The following is a 15,263-nucleotide window of genomic DNA, read 5'->3' as shown; positions in this document are numbered from 1 at the left end:
AGAATCCTCAAATGGCATTTTCATGCCTTTATTATGTTCAGTGACTCATAAGGAATGAACAGGTGAAAGAGAGAGGAAGATGCAAAGACTTGCAATGTGGCCACCTGTTTTAGTTTATTTATGCCAAGTATCAGCCCTGCAGTAGGGTGTGTATTTTTTTTCCCCTAGGAAAGTGTGTCAAGTGGTACATCTAGCGTGTTTGCACTCTAAACACAGTGTGTGAAGTAATTTAGGTTTTATAGCTCATTCAGATATTTTAAAACATGATTGAATTTTACTAAGCTAAAAATACTTACTTGGTATTTTTACCATGATAATTTGTAGAGGGAGAGAGAGGGAGTAAACAATTTTGACATTGCACCATAAACTGAGATTTCATATTATGTTTTCTTTTCCCACTGGAATGACTAACAGATATAGATAATGCAAGGGTGAACACTCAGGTAGATTGATGCATGTGAGAGACTTGTGCTCACATCCTTGTATCCAGCCCATGGAGTTGTGCAGCTGTGCTGTAGCCTTTGTCCAAAGGATTTCTGTTACTACTATCTTAATCCTGTCCATATTAACTTATTTGCAGAAGATGAACTGTTTTGCGTTCTGGAATAGCTTCTGTAGTACAATAGTAGAAGTACTTATATTAGAGTTGAAGCCCTTAAACCTAGTCCTGTCATATTCTCTATTTTCTCCTTTCTCCTTAACACATCACACTCTTACTTAGCTGAAGATATGTTCTCAGAAAACCTCATATTTACCCAAAAAAGATAATTTACCTTAGAAGTTGACTTTGATAATTGATCTTTTCCCTTTTTTTGGGTTTTTTAAAATTTGTGTTGCATCTTTTCTTTGTTGCTGTCCATCTTTTTTGGTTTTTTTCCCTGCAATAACTGCCTCTGGATTATTTGCTTTCCTTTCTTCAGACTTAGGAAGTTATAACCCATCTCAAGTAATACCTTCTGATATACTGGCCAGATTCATGTCTGGATGTCAGTAAATTTATCAAGGTATTCTCTCTTTTAGGTAGCAAATTAAGAGGCAGACTTGTCCTAGTAAAGTATTAATTGTCATTGTTTCCTTACACATACCCCTTCAGTTTTAATCTTAGATTGTAATGTTTCTAACCCTTGAAAATTACATAGCCTTCAAAATGTACAATTATATTATTTCAAATACTGATGCAAGTGTTATAATAAAAGTGGAAGTGCTTTCCATAACCATATCCTACCCTCCTGCTTCCACTTTGCAGGATTCATAAAGGAAACAACAATGTATAAGAAATCAGTGATTCTGCTTTGCTTTATTAATTGTTTTGATCTTCCTTCTTTCAGTGCCTGTGTTTATAAAAATTTTTCTTTTTTTAAAAATTGCTGTCGTTCACATGCGAACTGTACACTAGTGTCTCTATATGATGCAGTCTGATTTATAAACAAGCAGTTTCAGACTTGATTTTCTGGCCAGAAAGTTTCAAGTTACTTTCAGGTAGTCCTGATTCAACAAGAGAGAGGCATGAAGCTACAGCTCTGGAAAAAGAGTTTCAAGAATGATTCATAGTCAGAAAAGCTCTAAAGAAAGAAATATTTCAAGTACCAAATAATGCTTTTGTGCATCATAGGTATTTGATTATGACTTTGGACTTCAAGATGACTTCATTGGTTCAGCATTTTTGGATCTCACATCATTGGAATTAAACAGGTATGGCACAAACAAGCCTATGGAATAGTTATATATTTTTATTTGATAATATCATGTTTGTGGAGTTGTAAGTAAAACATTATGCTAAAAAATAATTACAGAAACCTACACAGCATAAAACTAACTAAAGAAAACCACTTATGTTTAAGAAATTATTGTATTATGAATGTTAATTTATTAGCTGATTATGCACATTTTCACAGTGTCTATGGAGAGGTTGGCTTTACAATCACGTTAATCTTGTTTTCTTATTAGCTTCATTCACAGCATTACCCCCTAATGTTTGAAATTTTTTGGTGTTTTTGACCCATTGTTGTTACATTTTTTATTTAATTACTTCAGTACATGTAATACAGTACTTAATGCAGAGTAAAAGTATTTAGTCTTTTTAATGAGCATTCAGCAGAAATACTTTTAAGTAGAAATAGCGCAAATTTGTGCCACTGTTTTCCAAGTAGCTTTGTATTAATTCAGATGCTTTCAGTTCTTATGATTGAGAAATTTCATTATCGGAGAGTCTGAAATCCAAGTTAATGCATAGGTTTTGTCTCCTAGGCAAACAGATGTTACTTTGAGTCTGAAGGATCCTCATTACCCTGACCATGATCTGGGAAGTATATTCCTGTCAGTCCTGTTGGCTCCAGGAGACCAGCGAGAAGCGGTAATTTTATGTATTTTAATAAAGGTCATCACTCCTGTGATTGATCTCTGGTTGGATGACATCAAGCACAAGAGTAAATATCAAATTATGAGATTAATTTGACTTTTCTAATTCTTTAGATAACACTGAGTGATGTTTCTGGTATAGTATAGCATATTTCACCTGAGTTGAATCCTCCCTTATATAGTTAATAAGAAGGGATTCAGATGGATCAGGTAAAGTCAGTTGTAGGTGAATAATGGTGATTAATATGGAGAAACATCAGTAAACCATTGGTTAAAGAATTTTGGACCTAGTCTGCTATTTCTAGATAAGAGTATTTGAATCATATTCCATGTGAAAAATAAAGTTGAAAAAGGTAGTGTTTCTGCTTTTTGGCACCTAATGTTAAAGGATTATTTGATGCTTTTCAGTTTTTTGAATTTACATTTCAATTACAAAATTGTATAATTTTCTAAGTTTATTGTAATTCCTTCATCTTACTTTTCTGAGCTGCATAGTTGTAAGTGAAAATAGTTTCCAGGTTTCTAGATACTCGTAATTGTGACAAACTCTATTATAATTGCCTTGGTTTGAAAAGACAGGTGTCTGCTAAGGAAGGCAGGAGTCTCCCTTGAAATGAAAAATGCAAACCCCCTCCTTCTGAATTACTATAATTTTGAAATTACGGGGGCTCTCAGGCAAAGATATGGGAGTAGGAATAACAGTTCTTTATTAGGAAAAAAATTTTAAAAATGCAGTAATACAGGACAACACTGACAGAGTCAGAATACAACCTGACACCCTGTGGGTCAGGGTGTTGGTAGCAGTCTGATCTTGGAGTGACAGCTGTGGTTCTGTTGGAGCAGTGATGCTGTAGAAGGGTGTAGTTTTCTTCTGAAGGTCCAGTGGTGGTATAGATGGGCCTGGTCGTCTTCTGGGAGTCCAGTGGAAAAGAAAGCTGCTCCTCTGGGAATCCAGAGGGAAAAGGCTGCTTGCGGTGTTCTAAATCTCAGATTCTATCCAGGTACGAATTGGCTCCTCCCCCTGGGCAGAGCATCTCCCAATGGGTTGATGTAATTTTATCAGTTATGGAGTGACACTCAATGACCCATGAACAGAAGATATCTCCCCTGAGGGAGGATGGGTTGTGGAAGAGATAAAGAAACCTGCCCCACCTGGTTTTAACAGGTGGTCCAATTAACAGGAGATAACTGCCCCACCTCTAACACATGGCAATAGAATGCACAGCCCCAGCCGCATCTTGATTTTCCAACCTAAGACAATAATTTACTAGCATTTATGACTTTTCATGAACAGTAGAACTATGGCAGAAATAGAAGAGATTATTCTTACTATGAGAGGTTGTAAAATAATATGGATTCCTTTGGCCTCAGCTACGCTGTAGGGAAGCATTTGGACCTTGCAGCTAAATTTTGCTTTAAACATGCTGTTTTCAATTAAAGGAGAAGACTCCACTAAGCAATGGAACCTGTGAAACTGGAGCAGTGTTTTGTTGGATTTTTTATGCCAGTCTCTTTCCCACACCGTAAGCTGCCACTGTGCAGCCACAAAACTTAGTTTACTCACAAACTTTGTCCAGGCATTCAAACACAGAGACACATGCACTCAACCCTCTCCTGCACCTGCAGCACAGCCTAATTTTCAGAATCCTCCAGGAGGAAGACTGTTCTTGATGCCCAGAGCTTATGCAGGAGTTATTGCAGCATTTACCAGAAGAGTCAGAGTTATAACGACCTCTGATGGACTGTACGTCACAACCATGGGCCACGATCACCCATGCATCACAGAGGCCACGGGTGGTGGTATCTTTTTTCTATTGTTTCTTTTTCTTTCTTTTTCTCTTTTGAATTTTCCTCTCTTAAGATGATCATACACTCTAAGACACCTAGAAATGCTTTTCCAATGTTACACTTTTTTTTCCCCCACCAGTTATGGTTTTAAAGCATTTATTCTAATAAAATTTGTTATTAGATTTCTTATTTAACATTGTTTTAGTTTATCCACCCCTAAGGATCCATTAACAATGAACCTGTTTGCCCTGCCTCAGAGAGGGATTTGCAGCAGAGGCCAAGAAAAAGCATTACTCTGATGAAAATGTCCATGGATATGGTCAGCTGTATGGTTTTTGTAAGAACATATATGTTTCTGTATGCTGCAGTGTGAGACATCCTGTTGCACAGGACTACTGGCAGATTCTGCTAGTGTTCTTTTTACACTTTTCTCTAAGCTAGTATGAGCTAGCCCAGTAAGTCAGTTACTGGAGCTAGGTGTCTGGTAGGTACTAATGCAAAGATGTAGAATTTTGGAAATTACTTTATCCTCTGTTAATTTTCCTCATGGCATTCTGTTAGCACTTAATAAAAATAATGAAACATGGTGGTAATGGGCATCTAGCTTAGATAAGGAGTGTATTTTCCTTTTTTTGTTAGCAATATGTTTGTCCATGCAGCTCAGAATTCCATCTTGCAAATTTACACCACAAGAGTATTTTTTACTTAAATTAAGAAATTAATTTATTTTTGGATTTTTTTTTTATTTGGGTAAGACCAGTCCAGTCGGAGTCAGGTGGTACTTGCCCTGTTTTTCCAAGTTTCTTTGACACTATCCTGCCATAATCCTCAATCATGCAACACAGAAACGCTGTATTTTTATGTGATATAACATTATGTGGACAGCACAGGTTTCCTTTCTTCATCATACAGAGAGGGTAGCTACTGGGCTGCCTCCTGTTTTCTGCTAGTTTACCAAGTGTTCCAGGAGTTTAGAGGTGAGAAAGTGAAATGGAGTCACTACAGTGTAACATGTTTTTCATATGGGTGTTCATAAATTAGCAACTGAATGTTGAAAGTATTGGGAGACTGTAGCGTTTCTGGTTAACAAATTTTTTGATATCCAACTGACCGGTTATAATAGGATGAAGAATTTGGTTTATGTTATTACACATTTCATTATTAGATATTTTAATTTAATTCAAATCATCAGATTTTCTTCCCATTTAAACTATTATATAGAACTTCAGTCTGAAAATGCCCAAGATTCCAATTAAGAATCAAATGCCTAATCTGAAGTTTAATATTTATTGGAAACCAGTCTTCCCAAGATATGTTCCCAAGATATGGATCACAGAGCAGTTCTGGTGAAGTTGCAGTAAAATCAGAGAATTTTATCACAGTGCAGGGGAGATGACCTACAAAATTAATATGTAATTGCTGTGTGTTTAATGTGTTAAGGGTTTAATAATTCAAGACTCAATTAGCTTTTTTCTGTTACTACCTGTGCTTAATTATTTATTAGCTTTTATTTACTGTTGAAGGAACAAGTATATTACAAAATCTATCACTCCAGTTGAACTGTCATCTTTGGCTAGTTTTGAAAGGTTTTGTAATAATGATGGTATTTTTATTGAAATGAATGGGATGGAGGTCAATATATTTTCAAATGTTATGTTAGAGGATTAAGACTAGTTCTTGTCTACTCTTGAAAATGTCCAACATATAAAGCAGCACTAAAAGCAACTCCCACATTCCCAGTCTGTGTAGCACGCTGCTTGAATGATTGATGTTCCCCTTCTACTTGGATATTTCTATATAGGTAGTAATTTGAGTATCCTTGAAATATATAAATAAAAACCTGGGCACTTTTAAGTATGCATAAATGACTGATGCATGGAAGACACAGATACAGTGTCTCTTCACATCATGTGTAATGTTTTCCTGTCATTGCAAATTTCCTTAAATCCTGTTGGTTTGATATCCCTATATAGCATACATTTCAAATATTAATTTTCTCCTGAATAGGTTTTATTTTGCTCAGGTGATAACTCTTATATTGCTTGCAATTGAGAGTTGCAAGTAATTATGTAATTAGGGTAATACTTCACCACTTTACGTGATGTGTGTGTTGTCATACATAAATGGTGTTAAATTGTAAAGCTGAAGATTACAGAAATTGCCTAGAAGTACTTAAATTGCACTTATTATAATTCTATATGTTTAAAATGAGTGTTTATTAAGACCACGAGGGAAATGCAAAAATAGAACAGCTTTAAACAAGAAGTGTTCAATTTCCCATGCTGCCACAGAAACCACATGGTGTTTTGATCCTGTGTTTTGGGCAGGTCTCTAGCCATATTTCAAATTGAGCTCTTTAAAACAAGACTTTGTTTGTGATGTGTTGTTTGGTAACTTTTTGATGTGGATTATACTTTCCAAAGAGATCCTTTCACTGCCTGAACTTCAGCGAGGCTGTTTTGGAGGTCATGCACTGATGTGCAGGTAAAGGAAAAGTCTTCTGAGGATGTGTTGTTGGAGGACAGGTCTCACAAAGCATTTTATTGGTGTTTCAAAATAATGTAGCTGTATGTTACTGGAAAATACATCCTCTCACACTGCCTAAGAAATATTGATGCTTCTGGAGGATAAGATACTCCAAGTGCAAGTTTGAAATTAAATGGGACAAATTCAGGGGCCTAGTTGTATATTGCCACGCGTCTGTGAGAGAGGTTGTTATCGCAAGTGAGTTTAAAAATATGCAGCCAATTTGACACAGTAATAGATTGTTTTGGATGAAGACTTGAGGCTTGAAAAGAAATTATAGAGATATTTCGTCCACACAGGAGCATTTTTTCCCTTATCTTTCTGAAAAAGATTCTGATGAAATTCAGAATTTATATGTGCTGACTGATGAGATGGTCTTGAGAGTTACAACTGGAAAGCTCCACTTCCTCAGATAAAAACATTATATTTTGGGATTCAGGTATCATTTAAGAATATTAACTTAAATATACAATCATATAACTGTATGTAAAACTATGTTACACTGACTAGGAAAGAGGATTATTTATCTTTGAGTCCTAATGAACTGTGAAAAGCAATGCTTAAGTAGTTTACAATTGTGTTTTTTCAGTACAAGATAGTGGACATAATTTCAATCATAAAGAAATTCAGTAAACCGGTTTAATAAATAAGGACACATTATTTTATTTTTGTGGTACATTTTATTTGAACAAAATGCAGAAATAGCCTGCAGTTATTGAATGCTATTGTAAGAGTATAGGTAGATAAATCAAAATTTCTAGAAAATCTTGTCTGTATCTTTGCCATTTGCTACCTGGTGCTTGTCCTAAAGGCATTAAAATGTGAATATTTAAAGTAATAATCTTGTAATCTCTCTTCAAACTATGTACATAAATAGAAGGATAGCATATCTAAAGTTATTAGAAGGCCTGTTCTTTTGATTTTTGACATGTAAAGGCAATTGATTTGTTGTGATTTATGAAAAAATCATAAACCATGAATCAAAATTAATTAATGAATTATTTCTATGTTACTATAAAAATTAGAAATTTTTTAGTGTTCAAGGGAGGTTTAATCTATTTCCAGCCTAATGCAGTAAGTTGAAGTAGCAGTAGTTCCAACAATTAATTTGTGTTTGCTTTGTCCTGTTTAGCGCTACTTGTCCTTTACATTAATGCCTCATTTCAGTTTTACTATTTGGGAGAACACATAGCTTAGCTAATCAGTGCAAACTAAAAAGACATAAAACATATAAATATGAGAGAAGTATGTGTATATAAAAATGTTAAAACATGTCAGCTCTAAAGATTTGTTAATTTTAACTCTATTAATAAAAATAATGTGATTATGATGTACTTTCTGTATTTTTCATTAATTTGTCATTTTGATGACAAGTTTAAAAGACGTCAAAAGTAGCAATTGATTTTTTTTCTTAGACCTACTCCAACAAAGCTTGTTTTATTACTTTAATTCTGACAGTGTTTATTATTTCCTTTTGGATACATGTGGTGCTGTGTATGACAGTGTGCTCTTGTGATTTCATGCATGTGTACCGACTTCCTGGACATTCTGTTTGGTGTTGTAGTCATGGGTGCCACAATGCATGTGAGTTTTTCTGGCTCTTTTTCCATCAGCATTCAGTACACAGATTCTACCTGCAGTAAGCAAGTTCTGCAGAGCTGCATGTCACCCATTTCTTCACTACCACGGCTGTTCCCTGTCTGGGTCTTAACAGGCAGTTTTCAGCTATAGGAAAGGACAAAGTTGCTTGATAAGAAGCATTGCCTGGGGACCAGCAGTGACTGGGGACAGCAGTTCATCGCTGCCAGCAACCTAGAAAGAAAATGGAAAAAAGGGAACATATGAGTTTTACTTGAATATTGTTATTTATTGAGATTAAGGTTTAAGGCATTGTTTTTTTCCTAAAACAGTCTGTCTCAAATGATGCTTAGTTTTTTTTGCTTCATATAAAACTATTAACACTAATGTTCTGTCGGTTTGCTTGCTGTCTTAAATCATGTGTTGCATTATTTATTTATTTATTTGCCAGAGGGACATTAACATAATAGAGAAAAACTCCAGCAATAGACTCAGGGCATGGAATATTTTCAGATTAATAAGTTCCATGTAAACCATCCCTAGGCTATATATTTATTTTATTGGCTTTTAAGGATGGTTATTATGGCTTCAGCTTATCCTGCTTTAGCTGCTAATGATGCCATTTACTCAGTAAGGGTGGTTGTACCTTTCTGAACTCCTCAGAGTTGAAAGAGTCATAGAGTGGTTTGGTTTGGAAGGGACCTTAAAGATCATTTAGTTCCACTCAACTTCTTCCTCTAGATCAGGTTGCTCAGGGCCCCATCCAACCTGGCCTGGAACACTTGCAGGAATGGGGGAGCCACAACTTCCTTGGCTGACAAATTCCAGTGCCTCTCTACCCTCATAGTGAAGAATTTCTTCCTAGTATCTAATCTAAACCTGTATAGTTAATTAATCTGTCAGGACTTCCTCTGTTCCTTGCTCACAGCCTGGTCTGAAGCTGAGTTTGTGCTCTGACTTATAGCTTTGTAGGATTCAGAAATGACAAGGAAGGGAGGAGCAGTGCTGTGTTGAACAGGACTCAGGAACTCAGATTTTCTTCAAGGCCTACCATGAGCCTCAAGCTGTCAAATTCTTACATGCCTTTCTAGAAAAATGAGGTAAATGGCATTCTCTAGCTTAATAAAACATTTAGTATATTTTCCAAAGGCACACTGCGACAATTATTAACTTACTGCAGTGCACTTAGGACTTAACTGCCCATAGCAATTAAAAAAATTTCCTCAGCAGCTAGTTATTTTTCTTCCCACAAAAATTGATGTCTATTTAAAAAATCTCTGGGTATTTCAGAAATAAAACCCCCTATACATTTTCTATCATTTGAATTTTTTCACCAAAATATTTCCTTGCTAATTTCTTAGCAAGGAAAATATTTTAGTTTCAAAATTTATTTCCGTGATCTGAAAAAGCAAGTATTTTTTAAATACTTAATAAAAAATTGTAATTATGTTTTTCCATGGTGAAGGTTTCAATAGAAATTAATGGCCTTTGATTTATTCTTACTCAGTGTCAGTAAGAGGCTGCTAAACTTTATTAAGTTGTATAAAATAATTTCTTTGCATTTCCACAGAAATGCTTTAAGCAACAGTTGTGTTTACAAATAAACCTTCCACAACCTACTTGACCAGAATGTCTCTTTTATTTAATGATTAGGAATCTGTTGTGTGTACTTTAGCTCCTAGAAGTGCCAAGGTTTTACAGATTGTTTAGATAATGGGAGGAAAACTGAGATTTGGCTTTTTCAAAGAGTGAAGATATAACTATTTTTTTCTATTTCATGTATGTTATTATCAAACCAAAGAACTATTTCTACTGCTGTGAAATGAGAAAGCAGTGATAACTTTAAGGATTTTGTAATGGATTTGTGTCATCAAAAGAGCATCATGCAGATTTTCTCTTTTGTGGCTATACCTGTGAGTAAGGTATACAGTAGTATTCAAAAAGGTTGGAGTACTGTATTATTATGAAATAATAAATAAATATTCAATTATCAGACAGAATTGAAATCACTATCTATCATGGCATAATTATTTTCATTTTTTAATCTAGTTCTTTCTGTCTTTTCTTTCTAACAAGTTTATGTGATGCATTGTCTCCAGAAATTAGACACCCATACCACCCAGAAAAGTATGCCTGGGTATGCACAGGGCTGCTACTTGTCTGGATTTATTTCAGTCTTTTGTGTATCTGTTGCTGGAATGTACATGTTGCTGCTTCAGTTGTAGTGGTGGTGGTTAAATGTGAATTGCCCTGTTTGAGACTGTTGGCCTCCTTTTCTGTGTTGCAGAGAAAAGGTAATAAAAATGCTCTATTTTATTTTCAGACAATGCTAATGAGGAAGAGTTGGAAAAGATCAAGTAAGGTAACTTTGTAACTTTTAGCATGTGGTCTTCTAGCCGGTGGCGTTGGTTTTTTGTTTTGATTTTTAGAACAACTATGATTTCTTGCGAAGCATGCCATATAGGACTGGAAACTTCTAGCACAGGATTTATTGCCCTTCCAAATGTGTTTTAACGACAGCGTTTTTTGTTTCATTAAATAACATCATGGTATAGTTCATCTTTTAATATAATCATAGAACCTTTCAGCTTTGTCACAGCAGTTTAACCTATCTGGAAGCCATCTAGTAACTTCTTGTAAGCGGCCAACATGTCCTGATTCCTTTTTTGAAACCTTGAATTTCTCAAGTGTAAACAATTTCCTGTATTAATGTGAACAAAGAATTCATGCCAAAGAGTGTATTTTATTTTCCTGTTATGTACTTCTCTTACTGATCTGTGTTTTTGAGTGTAAAGTTTTCACAGTGAAGCTCCTTGAAGACCGATTTCCTCTAGCACTGGTTGTGTGCAGGTGGCAGTCATAGCCAGGCCTTACAAGAGAATAGTGGACTCCGCAGAGCTCTTTGGAGCTCTCTAAGCTTTTCCCCTCTTAGGAGTTATAGATGTGATAAAAATGGAGCAGTGTGTGCTGTTTTCCACAAGAGAAAGACTGAGACTTTGACTGTGGTGGAATGCGACCAATATTTACCTTTTTTCTTCTCTCTGTGTTGTTAAAAAGAGTGTATTTACTGCCTAAAGTGAGTGAATTAAAATTTTTCAGTGACTTGAGCTAGTGGAGTCGATAGAATTTACCATGTAAATATGTTAAAATGAGAAAAAAAATAGCTATGTGGGGTGATTCACTGATTTTGTTAAATTTTTTACTCTTCTAGCATATTAACGCACAACTTTAAATAGGAGATTATTAATAAACAGTGTTGTATATGGTGCTCATTTGACAAATATTTGCACTTTTTAGATATATTTGGTTTTTTAACCTTGAAACAAAAAAGAGAACAGTGTTCATAATTCTTGGGTTATGGGTGGGTTTTCACACAGTCTGCTTCTGGGATGCAGGACAATACTCAGTCTGTTTCCTTTGTGAAATTTATGTAACTAAGATAATGGTGAAGTGATGATATGTAGATTTTTGATTCTCATGTGGTTCAAGTAACTACAAGAAATATCTAAGATTCTCAAACTGAAGAGATAAGGAGGAGCTGTGAAAGTGTTGAGGGGTAGAACTGGTTTGCATCATGTAGGTGATGTGTTAACTCCTGATGTGCTGACCTTTTTGGGTAGCATGTTGTCTGCATTGCAAACTGACAAAACTGTGAGCTTCAATAATTCTGAATGAACAGCGCAGCGTGAGAGCTTGGAATTCTTTAAAGGTCTTCAAGTGAGCTATTTATCCCCGTTCTGTTTTGTTACATTCGTTGGATAGCATTTCATTCAGTAGCTGGCATTTTTGCAAATTGGCATACAAGAATATTAGGCAAAAAGTGAATGTATGACTTAAAATTTGAATTTTTTTTCTATGGTTGTCTTAACCGAAGTAATATTTTAACCTGGAAGTGTAATGCATGTACAATATCTTACATATGTTGCTCTGGTAATGATTTATATATAGAAGGATGTCATTTAAAACACAGGAGATAATTTGCCTTGTGAGTCTATCCAGCATTCCAAATCTTTGGTTTGCTCTCAGGCAAAACAAATTAAAAGATCTTCTGTTTACAAAGAATTCATTCAAAAGACTTGTTGTTCTCTGGGGTGCAGGGTGCAGAATTCATTCAAAAGACTTGTTGTTCTCTGGGGTGCAGGGTAATCAATATTAAATAGGACTGTTATTTCATTTGTAGATTAAAATAAAAGGTGTCTCAATGTAGATATATAACCCTGTTAGGTAATAGAGAAAGCACGCTTTTTGAAATTGTTCTTCTTCAGGAAGTGTTTGTCTTGTGCTTCTGAGAGCTGAGAAAAAAGCAGATTATTAGAATTTTTTAAAGATACCATTATAAAATTTCCTAAATCTAATTTTGGGTCTGTCTAGACTTTATGTACACCTCTAATAAATTAATTTGTTTTCACATGTTATGGCACAGTTCTTTGATTTTAAGGTTTGTCCTTGAAGCCTACCTTTTTTTGTAACATAGATGGCTTGAAGTTAAGGTGTAGCAATGCAGATCACTAGGGTGTTGCTTGTGTTCATGAACTGCGTGCGATGTTCTCCTATGTGGCTACAGCTTAAACAAAGCTATTTCAGTGAAGGCAATATCTTTTAGCCAAAGTATATGGACAGAGAGCTCTGTCAGAAACATCTATTTCACTGAAAATTGCTTTCTTCTGAGTAAGTGTCTACTTTTTCCATTTTCACATCTGTTGAAGAATTGCTATTGAATTGAGTTTGAACATGATCAGACCCCATGTTAAACTTCTTAGATTAATAACTCATTAAGGAAACACCAGGAAAACTTTGTAAATGCTTTAATTTGAGGATAAACTGATTAAAAGAGGGGTTTAGCAGTTTTAGCCAACATATTACGGGAAAAATATATGTAAGATTTATCTGCTGTGCCTTCTCAAGTAACATCATCCCAGTAAAATCTGGAGGAAAAGGTGATATGTCTTCTTCTCTTATATCCTTTCTTCTGTTTCATATCATCAATGGTAGTTTAGAACTGAGACCACTAGAACGTACTAAAATATAACAATACTCTAATTTATACTATTAATATGTGATGGATTTCTATTAATACTATTAATTAATTACTATTAATATATTTCTGAGTGACATTGATCAATTAGGACAAAATGTCCATTCTTACCAGAAATGAAGATCAATTAGTATGTTTTGCAACATGTATGAATGAAGACAAAAATACATTGTCATCCCAAAGTCATCAAATCGCAGTGTGGTTTGGGTTGCAAACCCAAAGACCATCTAGTTCAACCCCCGTGCAGGGACACATCTCATTTGACCTGGTTGCTCAGAGCCCCATCCAATATGGCCTTGAACACTTCCAGGGATGGGGCATCCACAGCTTTTCTGCACAACCTGTTCCAGTGCCTCACCACCCCCACAGTCAAAAATTTCATCTTAATACTCAGTCTCAAGCTCCCTTCTCTCAGTTTGAAGCTATTCCTCCTTGTCCTATCACTCCATCCTCTTGTCTGAAGTGCCTCTTCAGCTCTTTTGTAGCCCCTTTGGTTACTGGAAAGGGCTCTAAGCTCTCTCCAGATGCTTCTCCATGATGAACAACCTCAACTCTCACAGTCTGTCTTCTCCACCCTCTGAGCATCCTTGTGGCCTCCTTTGGACCCAGTCCAGTAGGTCCATGTCCTTATATTGAGAATCTCAGAGCTGGAACCAGTACTTCAGCTGGGGTCACAACAGAGGAGAATAGAGTACAGGATGAGAATCACCTCCTTTGACCTGCTGGCCGTACTTCCCTCGATGCAGCCCAGGGAGCCATCTGTGTCCTGGGCTGCAGGAACATATGAGAAGGTCATGTTTAGCTGCTTATCCAGAAAACCCCTCAAGACCTTCCCCTTAGGGCTGCTCTCATTCCATTCTCTGCCAAGCCTGAAATTGTGCTTGCCTTAGCCCTGACCATGGTGCAGAATGTTGCACTTTGCTTTGTTGAACTCTGTGAGATTTGCATGGGCCTCAGTTACAACTGAGAAGCTACTTCTGATTAGTTGCAGCTGGGGATGAAAGAGTGTATTTACTGCCTAAAGCAAGTGAATTAAAGTATTTTTTCTTTGCATTTAGGTAACTATATTTCCTTAATTTTGCTTTAGGAGCTTTTGCATGTACTTTTAAACTGAAAAATAGAACTTATGAACACTTTAAACAAGAATGAATTGTTAAATGAGTGGCTTTCAGGTCTGAACTGCCGACTGTTTTTAAAATTTATTTTAGAAACTTTTCCAAAAGTATTTGTGTTCCAGTTCTACAAACTAAAGTTCCAAAACCTATGATCTTAAAAACTGATGGTTTTATGCCCAACTCAAAATACTTCGTTTCTGTGGTTCCTGATTTGTATTTTCCTAATATCAAAATAATTTTTTCTATTTTAAAAGTGAAAAAAATGCTTTTCCACTGGAATGAGATGCCTCTTGAGAAGACAATAAAACTGGAAAAAGCAAATCATGGTATAAGTATTGCAAGGACAAACATAAGCATAGAGTTGTATGATATTTCTTAATTGGAGGAATTTACAGTTGGTTCAATCTTTCAACCAGAATCTCTGAGCCAAAACTCTAAGGAATTTCAGAATACATGGTAGAATTACTGCATTTTGAGTTCTTTGAAGAATCTTTCAAGACTGAGGAAAACATTTGTGTTTTGTAAGCCATGAGGTTCTAGATATCAGTTTGGCAGCTGTAAATAGTGCTTGAAGGAAAGCTTCTAAAAAATGGAAGTAAAAACCAGCCAGAATAGATAGGCCTGCTTGCTAGACGTCTAATTATAAAAATTATGCAAATGTTTGCTGAGACTTATATTTGCATTAATTGTGTGTGAGTGATAACAGCTGATCCAGCTAAGAACAAAAACAGCAGAGTAGCATTTTGTCATGGGGGTTTCATTCCTACATTTCCAAAAAAGTGGGAGGTTTCCATCAAGTTTTGGTTGCCACTCTTTTTGTGTATCAAGTCCATGTCAGCTTTGGGACTGTGGTGACGTTGGCT

The 15,263-nt window shown here is 35.7% G+C and overlaps 1 protein-coding gene across 1 annotated transcript in view; it reads left to right on the top strand.

Moving 5' to 3' along the window:
• MCTP1 (multiple C2 and transmembrane domain containing 1) overlaps positions 1-15,263 on the top strand; it is a 219,387-nt gene that overhangs the window by 65,677 nt on the left and 138,447 nt on the right. The window contains 3 exon segments of the mRNA XM_054283418.1: positions 1,613-1,692; positions 2,248-2,353; positions 10,574-10,612. Of these exon segments, the coding sequence (XP_054139393.1) occupies positions 1,613-1,692; positions 2,248-2,353; positions 10,574-10,612 (225 nt within the window).

The sequence above is a fragment of the Melozone crissalis genome, unplaced genomic scaffold (assembly GCF_028551555.1).
Source record: "Melozone crissalis strain CALT ecotype California unplaced genomic scaffold, PUWL_Pcris_2 ptg000036l_1, whole genome shotgun sequence".
Lineage (NCBI taxonomy): Eukaryota > Metazoa > Chordata > Aves > Passeriformes > Passerellidae > Melozone > Melozone crissalis.
Note: the sequence above shows the minus strand (reverse complement) of the source record. Positions and strands in the feature narration are given on the sequence as shown.